Below are 19,519 nucleotides of genomic sequence, written 5' to 3'. Positions count from 1 at the left end.
TTCTCTGAGGATCAGGTTTTAGAGTATAAGTTTTGCTTATGGTGGTGTTTTTTTTCTCCTTTATCCATTAGTTCACTTTGAGCTACAACATCCCTCCTCCCCCTGCCAGCTTTTCATTTACTGTCTCAGCCTCAGCATCTGGAAACTGCAATGTCCCAAATCCATCTCTGGAACTGACCATAACTGTCATGTGAGTTTTTCAGCAGATGCCTTTATCCAATTATCTCATTCATACAACTGAGCAGTTGAGGGTTCAGGGTCTCACTCAAGGCCCCAGCAGTGGCAGCTTAGTGGTGGTGGGATTTGAACTCATGAGTCCAGAAGTCCAACATCTGAAGTACTGAGTTATCATTTCCCTCTTCTACTGCATCTCCATATTCTATACAGTGACAATCAAGAACAAAGAGTTGCTGGGATTTGAACTCATGACCTTCTAAGCCGAAGTCCAATCCCTTAACCTTCATACTGCTGTGAATTTCTTATTAAACGAACATGAGATTATAGTTAAATGGAAACGTTTGTATGAAGAAAAAAGAAATTAGGTTAAGTTAAAAAACTTTAATGGACCTTAATGGAGTCTTTATAAATAGTCAGCACAATAAATTGCCTATGAAAACGTTTTATCACGTTTCAGCAGATCAGATGATTAATTTTTTTAAAGATTTCTTTTTCGATTTCAGGTATAAGGGTCAGCGTGTGGAGACCAACATGGTGGTCATCAAAGTGAATCTTCTTTCTGGATTCGGTGTGGATGAGACGTCTGTGCATCTTGTGAACAGCAACTCGAATGTAACGTGAACCTTTAACTGACGTGTAAAGCAGGAACGCTGATCATAACAATTTTACTTCATACTGGATCAGTTCGCATTCATGTGTTCGGTTTTGTTCTCACAGTCGACCAATGGATCTGTGAAGCGTGTGGATCAAACTGATGGTGAAGTCATTATTTATCTAAATGGAGTAAGAGCACACACACACACACACACACACACACACACACACACACCACGTTATACAACACAAAATAAGATGTATTGTATATTGGTGCTTATAAAATCTGTGTTTCAGCTGACAAACGGAGATGAGATGGTCTACAGCCTGACCACTGTGCAGGCCTTCGCAGTGAAGAACCGGAAACCTTCTGTAGTGATGGTTTACGACTATTACGAGACTGGTACGCATTATTCTGTTCATATTTATTGACAAATAATAGCTAGTTGTTGTTTTTTTTCCACTAAAAAACATAAGAATGCATGAAATTAACTCAGATTTCTGTTTTTATCTTTGACTTTAGGTGATTCTGCTCTAACTGACTACACCTCACCATGTACTTAATTCAGAACAAGTGCTGTTTTCTCTGATATTTTCTTTTATCTATGGTAAAACATTTCACAATTTTAATAATTCTATTAAATGATGGTTTTATTTTACTTAAAGAAAAATATCTTATCAGCGTAACTGTGCAGTGTGACTTGATTTGGTGTGACTCTTAAACACAATGCAGATTATAAAACATTACAAAGAAACAGGGACTTATAACGTCTCTAAAGAATTAATAAACAAGTGTTAAAGATGTAATCTCACTTCACAAGGCAATGTACAATGTCCTGAGATGGAATGTTGGAAAATAAATTAAATGCCACTTCTGAGTACTAAATCGTTTACCATTATGTTAATTGTTGTTGATTATGACATAAAAAATTATTTTTCTTAAATTAAGACTTCTTTCGGCTTCTCCCACTAGGGGGCGCCACAGCGGATCATTTGTCTTTTTCAGAATTCTTTTTTTTTTTTTATGTAATTAAAAAAATCCTTTAATAATTGAATGGCTTTTCTTTTAAATCTTTTTTTCTTTTCTTTTTATACTGTAAGCACTTCAGCATTGATTATACAGTTAGTAAAACAATAAAACCTGTGCATGCACATGTTGCTTTTCTCCACAGGATGGCAGTGTTCACTCGTTCAACTAGATTTTCGCTCAACATATTTCTCTCTATTATAAAAACTAACCTGATAAGCAAAAATAAAATTGTTTTACCTCCTTAAAATGACAGATTAGTATTAATTTAAAATAAAAATAAACTATAAAAAGGTCTAAGCTGACCTGCTTATCATTACGCTGGTAACTGCTGATTACGAAACCAGAAGTGCGAAAAATTAAATGATTGTTATAGATGTAATCTCACTCCACAAGTCAATGTACAAGGTCCTGAGAAAGAATACAAAAAAAATTGTCACTTCTGAGTATCAAATTGTTGATTCTGACATTATTTTTGTAAAAATAAAAGACTACTTCCGGCTTCTACCACTAGGGGTCGCCACAGCGGATCAGCTTTCTTTTTAGGAAAATAATAATAATTAAATTAAATTAATTTAAAAAATCCTTTGTTTGTTTTACCTACAAAAATGTCAGATTTGTATTCATTTAAAATAAAAATAAACTATAAAAAGGTCTACACTGACCTGCTCGTCAATACGCTGGTAACTGCTGATCAGGAAACCTGAGATGAAGCGTGATCTTTACCTGTTCTCCTACTTCCTCCAGTTGAAGCTACACAGTTCACATAAGGACTGAAAGAAAGCTTTCAACAGATGACATGTATAGATTTCCTCCAGCTTCTTTCAAACATTATTCTCGCCCTGTCCCATTTTCTCATCCCACTATACATCTTATAATATAATGTATATTAGTTATCGTGTGTTGAAGTCTTGTCTGTTATTTTTAGGTTGCATCCTTATGAATTATTAACAGTATGATCACTCAGTGTTCTGTGGTTGTAAGAAAATAATGGAGCCACAGACTGGTGTGATGGAGAGTTATTAATGCTGAAGTTATTATTTTCACATTATAGAAGGTCCCATAGTTTTATCTCTACTATTTAAAGGAATTGCATATTATAAGTTACATTTAATGCTGGAAGTTAAAGATGATGTGATTTTTATCGGGATGAAACAATTAAAACGCTTAAAACACTTCACGATATATAAAGCTGATTTGTGCTATTGACGGATACATGCTGATTCAGATTTTATTGTAGCTCTGAATCAAAAATACATGGATGTTTCTCAGACAAACATCTAATCCAGAACAACTACATTTCACAATGAAAGCAGTAATATTAGGATTTCATTACTGAGACTGATGCTTTCTACAGGCTGCCGTTTGTTCATACAGAATGTGTTTTCTGTAATCTGATCTTCCTCCTGTTACACACTGGTGTCATGTTCAGGACACAGCCCAGAACAGTGTGTGTTTGTTGCTGACTAAATGTACTGAATACTGAACAATCGGGTTTAAAAAGTCCATTACTCCATTAACATCTGCATCTAATACCGTTTTATAATCATTACCAACTACCATGCAGGTACACATAGCAAACTAAATCTTTAAAACAGGACCTCCATTTCTTTCTAAATCAGAGATGGAGGTGAACGCTAACCTTTTATGATATTTATAGTCATATTTTTTCTAAACATCTAAAGAATCATGAAGAACCAAAAGTTTATGCTCCCAACATGTGTGTAGTTTTTTTTTTTTTTAAGTCTAATAATGCTATAATTGTGGATAAATTCTTATGAATTTCACTCAGAAATCCTGTTAGATTACCTGGTATACTCTAGCTAGCATTAAAAGCAAAAGATAATGAACGTTTTATATCAATTGGACATTAAAACCCTCTAAAAAATCCTGTCAGGTTAGCGCATATTAGCATTATGCCAACAGTGAATATTGAACATTTGTGTTTGACATAAATTCTCTCAGAAATGCTGCTGGTCTAATTCCTGCTAAATCATGCTAGCTACTAGACTTCATGGCAGTTTATGAATTTGATATAAAAATCCCATTAGAAAAAGTATATCTTTCAGTCAGATTATCATATATATATATATATATATATATATATATGAATGCTGGATAAAATTAGCGATAAAGATAATCAAATTTCATAATTATCTCTAAAGAAATCAGAGACAATTGATAAATATTTTCAAGCATATTATCGAACGATTCAATTTGACGGTTTGCTGTTTCAAAACATTTATTAATCACAAAACACTGTTCTTCATAAACCTAATAACAAAGACACCAGAAACAGAGCCAAAGAGAAAAAAAAAGCAATAAACAGAAACGAGTAAAACAGATTTCAGGGGGAATTAAAGGTGTGCAGACCCCCAGCTGAGGGACATGATTTAAAAAAAAATCATTATATAAACGCATAAATATATCTCAAACATTTATAAATAGCAGAAAAAGATGCGCTGTTGAAAACCTTGTCAGGAAAGTTCATGCTAGTTAGCTGGCAGGTGTTAGCATTGAAGAGTTTAAGCTGAATGTGAGAGAAAAATTATCTCAGAAATGTTAGCAATGTTCTAGCTAGCTAGGATTAGCTATGAATATACATTTTTTGTCGTTTTTTTTGTCACTTCTCATGCTAGCTTGTCAATAATTTTTTTAAAGAGAAATTTCACTAAAGTTATTGATATTCCACGCTGCTAACACCAGGTGGCTAACACAACCTAACTCGATATTTCTGAGATGATTATTTAATAAAAATCTTCCCTGCTAACACCATCTTAATAATATCAGCTAACGAAAAGGGCAGTGTTTAATTTAGACTTATACAAAACACCATTTCAGAAAGAATTTTAAAAGAAAAATGGTGTATTTATCGTCCCTGCTAATGCTAGCTGTGTAAAATGACCTAACGTGACAGGATTTCTGTCAGTCATGAAGATGAGTGTTTCTGAATAGGACCGAATTCGCCTCAGAAATCCTGTCAGGTTAGCTTTTTTGCTAACAATCCCAGGAAAGCATATGAATATTTATAATTAAGTTCTGAACACTGATAAAAAGAGCTCAGAAATCCTGTAAGGTTAGCGCAATTTCACGTGAACATGATTTCCGTGATCTGTACTCATTAAGAAATGTGACAGAAATGAAAGTAAAAAGGAAGACAGAAAAGAGATAGAACTGAACTGAGGCTCTTTGGGCTGTTCACAATAAAACGGTTATTTGGTGCTTAGAAAGTTTAAGAACATTCCTCCTTGTTTATACTGTAAATTATATTTTTATCACGTATGCCTGGTAATGAATGAAGGAGTGCTATGATATAAATCTAACAGCAGAACAGACTTTCCAAATGTTTCTGTACAAGTTTTTAGCTTTGGGAATGGTTTGAGATTAAATAGCATTTTTAAGGCTATCGGTTACGTCAATGTGGCGTATTTACATACACAGATATACAGGTTTATACATCAGCGATAGACTTCACAGCTAAAGCTACGTTCACACTGGTACAGCGACTCGCAGCCACAAATCGGCCGCAGATCGTTCGTATTCACTGCAAAAAGGAGTCTTGTGGTGATGAATTCGCTGTGTATGTGAACGTAACTTAAGCCTGATTCATGATCCTAAATTTTCAGAGCTGCAGCTTTTAGCATGCAGAGAGGATTCCAGCACAGAGGAAATTAATAGCAGCAGAGAGAATGTTCTTTACAGCAAATAATAAACTAAATACATACAGGAAACATAAATAAAGCCTCCTTTATAACCTTCATTATAACGTTGATTACCGTCTAGTACACAACGTAACTTTTGTCCCAAACCTTTCAGCCAAAACATGTTCGGTGTATTACTTTTAGTATCATTAGCACCATAGCTAAATAATTAGCCGGTTAATGAAGTCTGTCCCACCCAAAATTATATCCAAATGCTGAACATATAAGCAATAGTACGACAAATTTTTATACATGATGGTTTTCTTACTTTAATCCGTAATTCTATCCAAAAATCAACTAGGCCCCGCCCGTAAATACTCCACCTTCCAGTTTGACAATTGAAGATGCAATAATAGTGTTGTGTGTCAGTTCAATGTGATATGAAAGATAATATAGTTTCATTCTGAAAGCATTTGATTTATTTTAATTGATTGTTTGCCATTTTGGTGCCCTCTGTGGTAATGGAGGTGAACCACAATTTTAATGAAAATTCTGCACATAGTAATTGGGGCTCAAGGGTTGATAGACTGGATGGAGCTGGAGCTCATTCATAGGCCAAAAATTATTTTTTACAGAATGCAAAAAAAATTTAAATATTTACTGTAAAGTAATGCTGAATTTTATAAAAATATGTATTTTTTAAAATGTATGTTTTTATTCTAAACTGAAATTAGAAAAAGTGATTATTACAGGTCTATCTAAAAAAAAGGTAAAAAATAAATAAAATAAAATAAAATAAAATAATACAAGCTCCACTTTTCAGACTGAGATTGTCATATGGACATGCATTTCTGTAAGTTTGGGTGAAAGAAACGTCCCAAAAAATGTTTACTTCTAGATTCAGTACAAAGCTTAAACACCGACCATGTTTTGGGACATCGTCTAAAATCTGGCCAAAGAGGAAAACTGCATATAAAATTTCTTGTTGTGCCGCTTCTTTGACATGACAACATTGTAATTGTATAAAATACAGTCATGCAGGACAGCAAATGAGTGTCAGGGAAGAAATTAACTTTATCTTCCTAGTCTTATCACATAACATCATTTAATTAACAGATACGAGGATATACAGCAGATCCGAGGAGATACCAGCTGGAAAAAAAACTGAAATCAACAAAACACAATAAAATACAGTAGACTGATTAACCGCCACGTCCAAATCTCACACCGTAGGGGCCGGGAATCCGAGTGTACAACCATCATTAAGTATAATTAGCATTGACACATAAGTACTAGTGTTTAATTATGAGATTTAATGCACTATTGTACTGTTTATATGCAGCAGTGTAACATGGGAAACATGTTCATGTGCTTTTTTTAGTATATAGTTCTAGAAATCCTATTAGCAGTCGGTGATTAAACTCCTTAAGGGCGTGTACATGTAAAGCCCCGAAATGTGACTGGATGATGCAGATTTTTTTTAATAATCTAGAAATAACACATAGCAATTTGTATTTTTTTACTCTGTGTGTGTGTGTGTGTGTGTGTGTGTGTGTGTGTGTGTGTGTGTGTGTGTGTGTGTGTGTGTGTGTGTGTGTGTGTGAGACGAAGAAAGAGAGAGAGCAAGAGAGCAAGAGCGAGAGAGCGAGAGAGAGAAAGGGAGAGAAAGAGAGAGAGAGAGAGAGAGAGAGAGAGAGAGAGAGAGAGAGAGAGAGAGAGAGAGAGAGAGAGAGAGAGAGAGAGAGAGGGAAAACTCTTTTTCTTAATTACATTTTATTCCACATGACCTGAATACTTGAATAAATAAATGGGACATCAAGGTCTTGTACTGCTTTGGTGCACACATCTCTCTTTTACACACACACACACACACACACACACACACACACACACACACACACACACACACACACACACACACACACACACACAGAGTAGTGTGATAAAGAGAAATAAAAGGTTGTGCAAAATCTGTGCTTATCACATGACATGTCTAAAGAATTGTTTGTGTTTAATCCCTTATGGAACTGGCAGAGATCGTGTGTGTGTGTGTGTGTGTGTGTGTGTGTGTGTGTGTGTGTGTGTGTGTGTGTGTGTGTGTGTGTGTGTGTGTGTGTGTGTGTGTGTGTGTGAGAGAGAGAGGGCTTTTCGATCTTGTGCTGTACGTTTCCTCAAAATATATTCAGTCTATCAAACCATACATTTATTTCTGACTTTACGTATTGGTTATATATTAGTACCAATACATTTTTGTCGGGTAAAGAATTATATTCAAGTAAAAGATTTTTGTGTACAATAAGCTACTGTTCAAGTTAGCGGTGGCAGGGTAATTCTAATAACCCATTAATATTCAAATGACTACTGAATAATTTTAAATATAAGACATTTAACAGTGTGTGTGTGTTTGTGTGTGTGTGTGTGTGTGTGTGTGTGTGTGTGTGTGTGTGTGTGTGTGTGTGTGTGTGTGTGCACGCACAGCTGTATAACCCCAATGAAACCCTGTGTAACACTGCTGCATATTAACCTTTGGTCCTGACACATAAGCTGCCTTTAAAAGGAATAAACATTCCACTGTAACATAAAACTCAGACATGAGATCAGACTGAACGGAGAAATTGACAAAAAATATAGAAATAATTCAAAGAAATAAATACATCATAATCATGGCTCAAATATAAGAACATATCAGTGAGGGGTGAGTATGTGGGAGAAGATTCACTGTGTGTGCGTGTCATGACTTTTGATTCAAGCATAACAAAACGTGTGTGTGTGTGTGTGTGTGTGTGTGTGTGTGTGTGTGTGTGTGTGTGTGTGTGTGTGTGTGTGTGTGTGTGTGTGTGTGTGTGTGTATCAGTGATTGTCCTTGCTTATCTCAGCTCAACAAACCTCCAATCCTTCAGCAAAAACCCAAACACAGTGTCAAAAAAGTGCTAATCATCTCTAAAGTCTTTTTCTAAAGCAGAAACACACATTCAGCCAGTCTGCCTACTCCAAACACACACACACACACACACACACACACACACACACACACACGAGATCTGAAACACTACATGAACACCTCTGAGAGCATTAGAATTGAACTGCTGCTGTGTGCTCGCGATTCTAAACGTCGCACGTCTAAACGTCTCTACGTCATTATTCAGAACCGTTAGCTACGTTTTCTCTACAAATCACAGCTAACAATCCAGACTACTAATATGTGCTGAAGAGAGAAGCCACAAAAACACACCATGATATAAATAATGTGAATTCATTACCATAAACTGCTCATTTCATCAGCCGTCAGGTGATAAACAGCACATTCTCTCTTTATACCTTCGCCAAAACAAAAAATCAGCCAATGAATTAATTTTCTGGTGTCGTGATTTTAGATCTAATGTTTTATCAATTTTTCTAGTAGAGTGGGATAGCAGACCTCAACCTTCTCACTGAGGATTACCTCCAAATTTGCTCGAATAACGAACAGGTGCAATTTTAATATTTTCAAAAGTTTTTCTGAGCTAAAATGTTTTCAAGGACAAACCAAACAAAATGGTTTTGCCAGATTAAAAACGTGTGCTTTAAATACACCAATCAGCCTTCAAAATAGTTAAATTTCTCTATGCTATAAAGGAGAAAGAGCTTCTTGCGGATGGTGTGTGCTACCAAACACACATTAACTATGCAGCTCTTCCATAGGGTGCCATTATTTTTACAGCACTTTGTTTATACAATAGCAGGATCTCACGAATAGTTTTGAGCAGTGACTCGAATTGAGTCAGGTCTTATGGGGTCCCCAGTTGTTGTGTAATTCATATACTTTTTATTGAAATAATCTTGGGGACCCCCTAAATCTGTTGTTTACTTGTCATGGGGGTCCCTTATGCCTTATCGGGGGTCCCGGATCAATTTGTGCACTGGTTTTCAAGCCGAGGTCCTGAAACCAGGAATGAAACAAAGGATCAAAAGAATTTACCCTGACTGGATATTTAGAGATTTCTTTTCTTTTTTTTTGTTTGTTTCTTTATAAATTTTTGTGTAAATGTTCCTATAAATAAATTATGAATAAACGTGTTCATATCCAGTGTGAGAAATAATATATCAATAATCTCATATCAAGAACCTCAGAAAGGCAGAAAAGACTGTGGCAGTAAAGGAGAAGCATAAACACACACACACACACACACACACACACACACAAACTACACAACTAGTGTGTTTAACACTAGCATACAGACACAGATCATCTGCTGGCTTGCGTGTCGTCGGTGGCCGGAGTGGGAGTGTTTGTTGCGGGTGTGTGTGTGTGGACGTGTCCCTCAGGCTGGACGTTCTGGACGGTTTCCACCAAACTCCCACTGGGGAGAACCACGTAACGGGCCGAGACACTCCGCGGCTCCTTCAGGCCTTCTTTACTGTGCCAGATACCGTAACCGAAATACACAATCAGCCCTGAGAGAGAGAGAGAGAGAGAGAGAGAGAGAGAGAGAGAGAGAGAGAGAGAGAGAGAGAGAGATAAAGGGATAGAGGTGAAAAGGGGGAGAGAGGGAAGGAGAGGGAGAAAGAGTGAAAGATGGGGAGAGAAAGATGGGAAGAAATTGGAACAGTGAGAAAGGTAGTGAGGAAAAAAGACAGAAAGAAGGATGGAGGAGGAGAGAAAGAATGAGAGAGAGAGAGAGAGAGAGAGAGAGAGAGAGAGAGAGAGAGAGAGAGAGAGAGAGAGAGAGAGAGAGAAAGGAAGGAAAAGCATAAAAAAGAAAGTCAAGCCTTCTTTGAGTAAAACACTAAGCAAAGTCTGCACAAAGACACCTGTCTGTGTGTGTGTGTGTGTGTGTGTGTGTTTGTGTTTGAACTTCACACTGAGGTTAACTGGATGTGAAGCTGATCCTCTTCCCTCACTTCCTTTTTGTTCAGTAATAAATGAACTCTATCAGTCTGTGTGTTTGGTCGGGTTCCTGTACCGTCCATATTACACTCCTGTTAACTTCCTCTTCCCGTTTCCTGTTGGTTGAATCCCTGCTGAAATCACGTCCACATCGGTACTGTGCTCATTAATGAAAGATTGAGTCGAAAATGGAAAATGGAAAATGGAGGTGAGGCTGAAGCACAAACATGAGAAAGAAAAGAACTGGAGAACAGAATTATGTTCTCTGTTAATCAGGATCATCTCAGCTTATAGAGTGTGAAAGGAGTGTCCATATGAGCCGTCTTCAGCTTTCTGACCCTGTGTGAACAAGATGACGTGTGTGTGTGTGTGTGTGTGTGTGTGTGTTGTCTTTTTTGCCTGTTTATGTAGCAGGTGGAGTCCTGCAGTTAAACACACAGCTGAAGGAGGGGGTCTAGTTAGTTTACTCTGTGTGTGTTTCTGTGAATGTGTAACCTTGTTTAAAGGTTATGGACTGCATATGTGTGTGTGTGTGTGTGTGTGTGTGTGTGTACCTGCAGCTACCCAGATGGTGAATCGGAGCCAGGTGAGTGGACTGAGCTTCATCATGAGAAACACATTCGTCAGGATACTGACACCAGGAATTAACGGCACCAGTGGAACCTGTTTAATCCATACACAAACACACACACACACACACACAAACACACACACACACACACACACACACACACACACACACACACACACACACAAAACTTATATAGAATTTGCTAAAGGAAATGTACACAAAACTGTGTGTCAACTGACGAGCGCCAGGTTTACACTCCATCACACATCTAACACTGATGTTAAATAATGAATCGGAGGAATTTGGAGGCAAAAAGGAGGAATATTGTGATGGTGTGATATTCAGAGAGCTTTCAGTTTCCTAAAATACATTCTTCCTAATCAGCAGACTATTTGAGGTTTCTTCAGAGAAACGGCCTCCATATCGACCCGAGTGCTCCATTAGTGGTGTTTATCTCTGCTATAAAGCTGCTCTTTGTTACTGCTTCTGGAATGTTCCTCTTCCTGATGGAGGAAATAAACAGCCCTGCTTCATCACCCGGACTCATGCTTCTGAGTTTCTCAATCTTTTTGAGTAGAAACATCTCAGACAGGGCTTTTAATAGCATCTACACCACTACTTTTAGACCACAGACAGACTGGAGCTCTGGCTTTGATTTGTTAACCCAAGTCTCGTGCTTCATTACTTCTTCACACATCAGGAGTTATATAGTGTCATGTGGTGACCCTCAAGGAACAGTCCTGTATCCACACTTGTTTAGACTCTTTATTCTCATAATCATCAGATATGATTTACTTTAACTGGTACGAATTCATAATTTTGACCAAACTGATGACCACCTAAAACGCTTTCTCACCTGGAAGCTCTTTGTGTTCTGCTGCTGCTCATGGACGGAGATGACAATGAGGCTGAGTATGAAGGCCAGGCTGAAGATGATGAGCAGCAGGACGAAGCTCCACGTAGGCAGTGCCAGGTAACTTTGTCCGAACACCAGCACCGAGCAGAGCGACACGGCGCTCACCATCAGCGACAGCACACTGAACGATACGACTTCGCCCGGCGCCCAGTCCCCCAAAACTGAACCCAGGTATGGCTCCCAGCGGGCACTGAGTGTCCCTGGGAACTTTTTCTGCTCCACCAGCCGCAGTTTATCTGAAAACGACTCGTACTCCTTCAGCTCGCCGCTGTCCTGTTTAACAAAGAAATCTTGTGCTTTGTAATACATTTATGCAGTAGATCTTTTTTATTTATGTTTCAAGCTACTGAAATTCTTCTGATTCTAAAATAATCTCCGCCCTCAAAAGAATATTATATAAACATTCTTGGTGACTGATTTATAGCTCTGTACCTCCTTGAGCTCAGACGCAGAGCTCTGCTGGCCTGGTGAGGGCGCCGGTGCATCTTTCTTCCCGCTGGCATTTTTTTCCGGCTGGAAGCGTAAAACGATAATGCTCGCAGCTACAAAGGTGTACGCTAACAGCGTGCCGATGGAGAGAAACTGGACAAGAGCCTCCAGGTCGAAGATGAGCGCTAGGACAGCCATGAGACTGCCGAAGACCAAAATAGCAATGATGGGCACTTTGGTGACGGGATTAACGCGCGAGAAGACGGAAAAGAAGAGGCCGTCCTCCGACATGGCGTACACGATGCGAGGCAAAGAGAAGAGGTTGCTGAGCAGCACTGTGTTCATGGCTGAAGAGAAACATGGAAAAAAAAAAAAACAGGAACGATATATAAATATATAAATAACATTAAATATGAATCACTTCATTAATAGGATCTTCAATTTGTAGGAAAACATTACCTCCAAACACAACCAAGTATAAACACACACACACAGTCATACACACACACAGTCATACACACCGCAGATAGATCCCACAGCCACGATAAGGCCGGCCCAGCTGTACCCGCGCCTGAAGAACGCGTCCGAGAGCGCCGAGTTCGGGTCAAGGGTGTTCCACGGGACCATCAGCGTCAGAACCATCGAGACCAGGATGTATGCGGTTGCTGCTAAAGCTAGCGAGATTGCTGTTGCCAAGGGAATAGCCTTCCGAGGGTCACGTGCCTCTTCGCTGGATGCAGCAATCACGTCGAAGCCTACAAATGCGTAAAAGCAGGTGGCCGTTCCTGCCATGATGCCCGAGAAGCCATAGGGGGCGAAACCGCCTTTGCGTGCGCTCCAATTGGTCGGATCGGCTAATGCGAAACCAAAGATCAGGATAAAGGCTATGACTACCATGCTAACCATAGAGAAGATGTGATTTAGCCAGGACGAGACGCGCACCCCGAACGAAATGACGAAAGATGCAATAAGCAGTACTCCTGCCGCGAGAAAATCGGGATATCTGGCGAGGAAAGGTGCGTCCCAGCGCATTACGTGACTTTCCGTGAAATTTCGGATACGGTGGTCAAAAATGGAGTCCAGGTAGCCGCTCCAGGCACGAGCCACCGCCGCGCCGCCAATCATATACTCCAAAATCACATTCCAGCCAATCAGAAAGGCCCAGATCTCACCAACGGAGACATACGTGAACATGTAGGCGGAGCCTGTTTTGGGAACACGAGCGCCAAATTCGGCGTAGCACAGAGCCGCCATGAGCGAAGCCACGCCCGCGATCAGGAACGACAGCACAACGGCCGGTCCCGCCAGATCCTTGGCAACGGCTCCAGTGAGGACGTAGAGACCCGAGCCGATCATGGCACCAACACCGAGCAGCGCCAGGTCCAGTGTGGAGAGACAGCGCCTCAGAGACGTCGCCATCATGTCCTCCTCTAACGTCTTCAGCCTGTTCAGCTTCTGGCAAAAACGCACAGCTGGAGAGCACGACACCATCGTGAGGTAGTGACGGACAGAAAGAAATAAAGAGATGGAAAGAGTGTAGAAGGAAAAGTGGTCTCGCTCTCAGCTAATCCATTTCTGCCAGAACTGAAGACGTTCCAAAGACGACCTGAGAACAGAAGAGAAGAAACACACAATTTGGGTTTTTAATACTAACTGGTGCTAATTACATACACAACGGACCAAAGTTTGTGAACAGGTCTGGAGTCTGTAAGCGATAATCTGGTTCTTCTATTCCAACAATCATGTTCTCATGGGGTCTACAGAAACTTCTAACTTTGCAGTAACAGTTTAAGAAAAGCCAACATATGTCTCTGATGGTCAGGTGTCCACGTGGGTATCTCCATACAGTGTTCATGTATCAAAGGCATGAATGTGTGTAGTTGCCATTAGTTTTGTTTGCACATAACACACATGGAACCCCTCAAACAACTGTATACTGAACAAATGAAGAGAATAAAATATCATTTATTATACATAGTGAAAAAGTTTGCACCACCGTGTTGATACATAAATAAACATTTATAAATAAATACACTGGATCTGCTGCATCATCGTTTCTATAGTAACGGCTCGTTCGACTCGTGCTGCACATGATCAAAGGTTAACAAATAAATGTGACTAATTGCTGCTATGTTGTGTATTTATCATTCATCGTTCATTTAGAACTCAAATCTTCAGTGTCATTTCTCTGTAACGGGAAAATGTTCCAAACAGCGTAGATGCAGTTTTTGGTCTTACTGACTTTAAAAGAGAGAAAAAATATAGAGGTTGAGGGACAGACTGTTTATAGCTGCTATAACATAAGTGAGAAGGAGAATCAGCTTAACTCCTAAATGTTTTACATTATTAAATGTAACTATGTAATATAACTAACACAAGCTCTGCTCCATCACGTAACACTGCTGTTGATTATTTTCCCAAAACAGAACGTCACAATCACGTCACGTCACCGACACGCGTTTCATACATCAATGTGAAGAGTTTTAAACATCCTCATGCAGTTTAATTCTGCCAGAATTGCTTCAAAACATCACCATTAAAACACTCTTGTGATCCCGGGATGACCAGGGGATTGCAAGAGTGGGGGGGTGGGGTTTAATTAACATATCATGCATAATTTCTGTTATTTTAAATGCACCTAGTGACATTTAGACCATGATTTAATACTTTATTGCTCGTTAAAAAAAAAAAACTAAAAGAAAACTTCTGTGCAAAATAATGATCTGTAACCCTGTGTATTATTTTCCATTTATTATAAACTTTCAGGGCCGCCGTGACGTCACATATACACCAGAAGTGCATGAATGAAAATGCTGACGTATTTATGGTTTAAGGTAAGGAATAAAAAGACAGACCGAAAGAAAGAAGGATGCATAAACAATGGCGGGACTGGGTTACAAAGATGCGCGTTTTATTACGTAATAATGTTTTTGACGTCACACATGGGGGGGGGGTGAGTGCTGCTCTACTGTATATGCGCATTATAATAATACATTACATTTACAGCTTTGTGAAAAGATAATTCATATTCATCAGTGTACACAACCAACACACACACACACACACACACACACACACACACACACACACACACACACACACACACACACACACACACACAATAATGCATAATGTCACACTTGCGCACTAGAATAAATAGATTATCCTGGGCTATAATATTCCCGGCATCCTGTTACAAACACTCCTGTGTGTGTGTGTGTGTGTGTGTGTGTGTGTGTGTGTGTGTGTCAGTCCGCTCCTGCGGTCACGACCACAAAGGTATATACCCAGGTGAGAAACGCCAGAACAATCATCTGATCACACACACACACACACACACACATCAGTTAGGAAAGCCGCATGAAGAAGGCGGTGGATGGTTTGATTACCTGTGCAGGAACAGGCCGGTGATTCTCAGTGCGGATGTGGCGGTGATGATGATGATGATGATGGTGAGGATGATGATGATAATGATGATGATCTTCTCTGATCGGCTGCAGCGGCGGCGGAAGGACCGAGTCGCAGTTCGGGTCTTAAAGGGCCATTCAGCGTTATTTCCGTTTCCGTTCCTGCGGTGTGTGTGTGTGTGTGTGTGTGTGTGTGTGTGTGTGTGTGTGTGTGTGTGTGTCTACTCATCCTCATGTCTGAACGCTTTTCCTGATCCTGGTTTTTGTGGAATAGTGTGACATCGTGATTTGTCTATTGTGATCTTTATCTATAATATAATATCATTAAAAGTTTGTTATATAATAATTGTATACAAATTTTTATGCTCATAAACACAAAACTGTCAAAATGTAATGACGCTGATCACAAAAACAATAAAAAAAATCCAGTCTGATGTGATATTTGATTATTCATTGATGTTTTTATGTTTCTCGCCTTAAATATCAATAAATTCTAAAACCTTTTAGTTTATTCCATTTATTAAATAAATTACCTACAATTATCTTTTAATTTCCCGTTTTTAATGCTGTAAGTCGCAACTGCCCTCTCGTTTTTACATGTAAAAAATGATAATTTTGTAATCAGAGTGAATATCAGCATGCTGAACTCATTACTCATTATATCTCTTTAAGTTTAAACATTTTCTTAAATTCACTCAGCAAATAGCATCAAGTCGTATTTATTAAAAATAAAAAATAAAACTACTTAAAATTACAATTTTTATTGCAAACTAAAACTACTTGTAATATATACATTTCTGTCAAAACTTCAGCAATATAATATTTTATAATAAATTGATGCCCAAATGTCGTTTATAGTCGTTTACAGTGATGCTGCGAGTTATTTCCACTAGGGGGCACTGTAGAGTATTGACTCTAGAATTGACTCTACAGTGCCCCTGGTGGAAATTATTAATAGATTAACATTACACATATGATGCTGTGAGTTGGTTCCACCAGGGGGCAATGTAGAGTCAATACTCTGCGATCATTACTTTCTGTACTGTATTAACACTTTATTTCATATTAACTTTTAATAATCGCTTCTGTGTTTTATTTATGAATCACACTTTTTAGTCCATTAAACACAATCAGCTTTTTTTTATCTGTATTTTCATATTTAATTTGGAAGGGAATCAGAAAACAAAGCAATGAATGAAGATAAATAAGATAAGCAACTCAACTAGGGGGAATAAAGTAATTTAACTTTAAAAGAAAAAAAATTTTGACCAGAAAAAAACATTTACATACAAATTCACTACAAAATCAAAGTAAAATGAGGCTCATTGTTATACCTGTACTGTCCTGGTACTTATCATTTCTGAATGTGATTCTTTAATGTCTCCACCAGGCGGCGCCATTTTCTTCTGAATGTGTTCACACGCATTAGTTCAGAAGAAAACATGAAAAAGTTCAGACACTTTTCATTTCTATTAATAATGCAGATCTTCTGTAATGTACTTTATAGCAGGTGATTGTATGCGACAGATATGTAGCAAGAAATAAATAAAATTGCGTATTTTCCATACATTATTTAAAGTATTATTATTTGTTATTAAAACCCAAATTCTCATCTACACTGCATGTTAGTTTTATATAGAGATAAATAACTTTTGCAGGTTGTAACTTTGAGACAATAAACGTTTAATCAGACAAAAACATTACATTATTGAAATATGAATATCATCAAAAAATGTCAAATGTTGAATCAAAAGCGTTCTGTTAATTTATTGAGTTGTCGCAGCAGATCTGTTAGCTGAGGAAACATCAACCCAAACACAGAGATCTTATAAAGTCATAAATCACAAAATGCTACAGAAAAACTGACCCACACGAGAAGCAACACGTCAAATAAAATGTCATTTGGTTTTCATACGAAACAATCACACAATCTAACACGTGTTTTTACACCTTTTATCACCTTTAATGTTTCTGAAAATGTTTCTGTTCTTCTTCATGCTATAATTTATTCCATGTTTTGCACATTTATGATAAATCAGACTTTGATGTGTTTATAGGAACAGAAACTTCTGATATCGTGATTGATGGTTGCAGCTTCACTTCCGAGTCCCAAAAACAAACCAGAGTTTTTTTCCATAGAAAACTGGAATTAGGGAATTAAAAACAAAACCACAACCACAAACAGAACCAATAAACACAACATGACTTCAATACAACCATTTCACATCTGAGCCAATCAGAGGGCAGGTTCAATATGACATCATCAGTTTCTGGGAAAAGAAAACATTATTCATCATTTACACCAACTGGATTAATATGAGTTATTTATCATGTAAAAAATAAAAATTAAACACTTAAAAACACGATAATGTCATGTGTGAGTGAGTCGTGTGTAAGTGAGTCGTGTGTAAGTGAGTCGTGTGTAAGTGAGTCGTGTATAAGTGAGTCGTGTGTAAGAGAGTCGTGTGTGTAGAGAGTCGTGTGTGAGTGAGTCATGTGTAAGAGAGTCGTGTGTGTAGAGAGTCGTGTGTGAGTGAGTCATGTGTAAGTGAGTTTGCGGGTAAGTGAGTCGTGTGTGAGTGAGTCGTGTGTGAGTGAGTCGTGTGTAACTGAGTGTGTAAGTGAGCGTGTAAGTGAGTCGTGTGTAAGTGAGTCGTGTGTGAGTGAGTCGTGTGTAACTGAGTCGTGTATAATTGAGTCGTGTGTAAGTGAGTCATGTGTAAGTGAGTCGTGTGTAAGTGAGTCATGTTTAACTGAGTTATGTGTAAGTGAGTCACATGTAACTGAGTCGTGTGTAACTGAGTCATGTGTAACTGAGTCGTGTATAAGTGAGTCATGTAAAAGTGAGTCGTGTGTAACTGAGTCGTGTATAATTGAGTCGTGAGTAAGTGAGTCGTGTGTAAGTGAGTCGTGTGTAAGTGAGTCATGTTTAACTGAGTTATGTGTAAGTAAGTTGAGTGTAACTGAGTCGTGTGTAAGTGAGTTGTGTGTAACTTAGTTGTGTAAAAGTGAGTCGTGTGTAACTGAGTCGTGTATAAGTGAGTCGTGTGTAAGTGAGTCGTGTGTAAGAGAGTCGTGTGTAACTGAGTCGTGTGTAACTGAGTTGTGTGTAAGTGAGTCGTGTGTAACTGAGTCGTGTGTGAGTGAGTCGTGTATAAGTGAGTCGTGTGTAAGTGAGTCGCGTGTAAGTGAGTCGTGTGTAAGTGAGTCGTGTCTAAGTGAGTTGTGTACGAGTGAGTCGTGTGTAAGTGAGTTTGTGGGTAAGTGAGTCGTGTATAAGTGAGTCGTGTGTGAGTGAGTCGTGTGTGAGTGAGTTGTGTATAAGTGAGTCGTGTGTAAGTGAGTCGTGTGTAAGTGAGTCGTGTATAAGTGAGTCATGTGTAAGTGAGTTGTGTGTAAGTGAGTTTGTGGGTAAGTGAGTCGTGTATAAGTGAGTCGTGTATAAGTGAGTCGTGTGTGAGTGAGTAGTGTGTGAGTGAGTCGTGTATAAGTGAGTCGTGTGTGAGTGAGTCATGTGTGAGTGAGTCGTGTATAACTGAGTCGTGTGTTTATTGTCAGCGTGAAGCTGCCAAACACATACTGAAGCCAAGCGAACAGACGAGACGGAAAGATGCTGATGTCTGTTTTCCTCCAACACACTTCAGCTGCTGTTCCCTTTAAAATTCTATTTATTCATGTAGGATGAAAACATCAATAAAAATCATAAACATGTATTTTGTTCTGCCTGTTTGATGCGTAATAAATGACAGTGTATAAATAAATATACAAACACTGGCGCTATTTTAACATCTCATGTGTCTTCCATCTCATTTCTATTCTTTATTATTTTAACATCGATAACATTAACATTCCCTTCAACACTTAACAGATAAATTAAGGATATAACTTGT

The 19,519-nt window shown here is 38.5% G+C and overlaps 2 protein-coding genes across 4 annotated transcripts in view; one reads left to right on the top strand and one right to left on the bottom strand.

Moving 5' to 3' along the window:
• LOC310733747 (alpha-2-macroglobulin-like protein 1) overlaps nt 1-1,809 on the top strand; it is a 15,865-nt gene extending 14,056 nt beyond the window's left edge. Inside the window, exons 31-35 of the mRNA XM_083555151.1 lie at nt 72-190; nt 681-789; nt 895-960; nt 1,069-1,174; nt 1,295-1,809. Of these exons, the coding sequence (XP_083411277.1) occupies nt 72-190; nt 681-789; nt 895-960; nt 1,069-1,174; nt 1,295-1,335 (441 nt within the window). The 3' untranslated portion in view covers nt 1,336-1,809. The remainder of the gene's footprint in view (nt 1-71; nt 191-680; nt 790-894; nt 961-1,068; nt 1,175-1,294) is intronic.
• Nucleotides 1,810-4,022: 2,213 nt separating this feature from the next.
• On the bottom strand, nt 4,023-15,862 carry slc7a4 (solute carrier family 7 member 4). Of its 3 annotated transcripts, XM_083554236.1 has the most exons (8): nt 15,612-15,862; nt 12,744-13,828; nt 12,226-12,569; nt 11,734-12,066; nt 10,861-10,969; nt 9,695-9,873; nt 7,605-7,739; nt 4,023-6,963 (listed from the first exon to the last, which is right to left on the bottom strand). In XM_083554236.1, exons 2-7 carry the CDS (start codon nt 13,711-13,713, stop codon nt 7,611-7,613), a joined length of 2,064 nt encoding a protein of 687 aa, XP_083410362.1. In that variant the 5' UTR covers nt 13,714-13,828; nt 15,612-15,862; the 3' UTR covers nt 4,023-6,963; nt 7,605-7,610. The 3 variants fall into 3 exon arrangements, 2 of the variants coding, with proteins under 2 accessions (XP_083410362.1, XP_083410363.1); XR_014535657.1 differs by having other exon boundaries at nt 7,659-9,873; nt 15,612-15,861; XM_083554237.1 differs by lacking the exon at nt 4,023-6,963 and having other exon boundaries at nt 7,506-9,873; nt 15,612-15,861.
• Nucleotides 15,863-19,519: the final 3,657 nt, after the last annotated feature.

Source organism: Silurus aristotelis (assembly GCF_946808225.1).
Source record: "Silurus aristotelis genome assembly, chromosome: 11".
Lineage (NCBI taxonomy): Eukaryota > Metazoa > Chordata > Actinopteri > Siluriformes > Siluridae > Silurus > Silurus aristotelis.
Note: the sequence above shows the minus strand (reverse complement) of the source record. Positions and strands in the feature narration are given on the sequence as shown.

Bases quoted from the DNA above. Each gene is read 5' to 3' on its own strand.
- slc7a4 (XM_083554236.1), bottom strand. From the start codon at position 13,713: ATGGTGTCGTGCTCTCCAGCTGTGCGTTTTTGCCAGAAGCTGAACAGG. The intron at 12,570-12,743 runs GTGTGTATGACT...GTTTCTCTTCAG, and splicing joins GGCTGTGGGATCTATCTGCG to CCATGAACACAGTGCTGCTC. The intron at 9,874-10,860 runs GTACACACACAC...TCTCTCTCTCAG, and splicing joins CACCATCTGGGTAGCTGCAG to GGCTGATTGTGTATTTCGGT.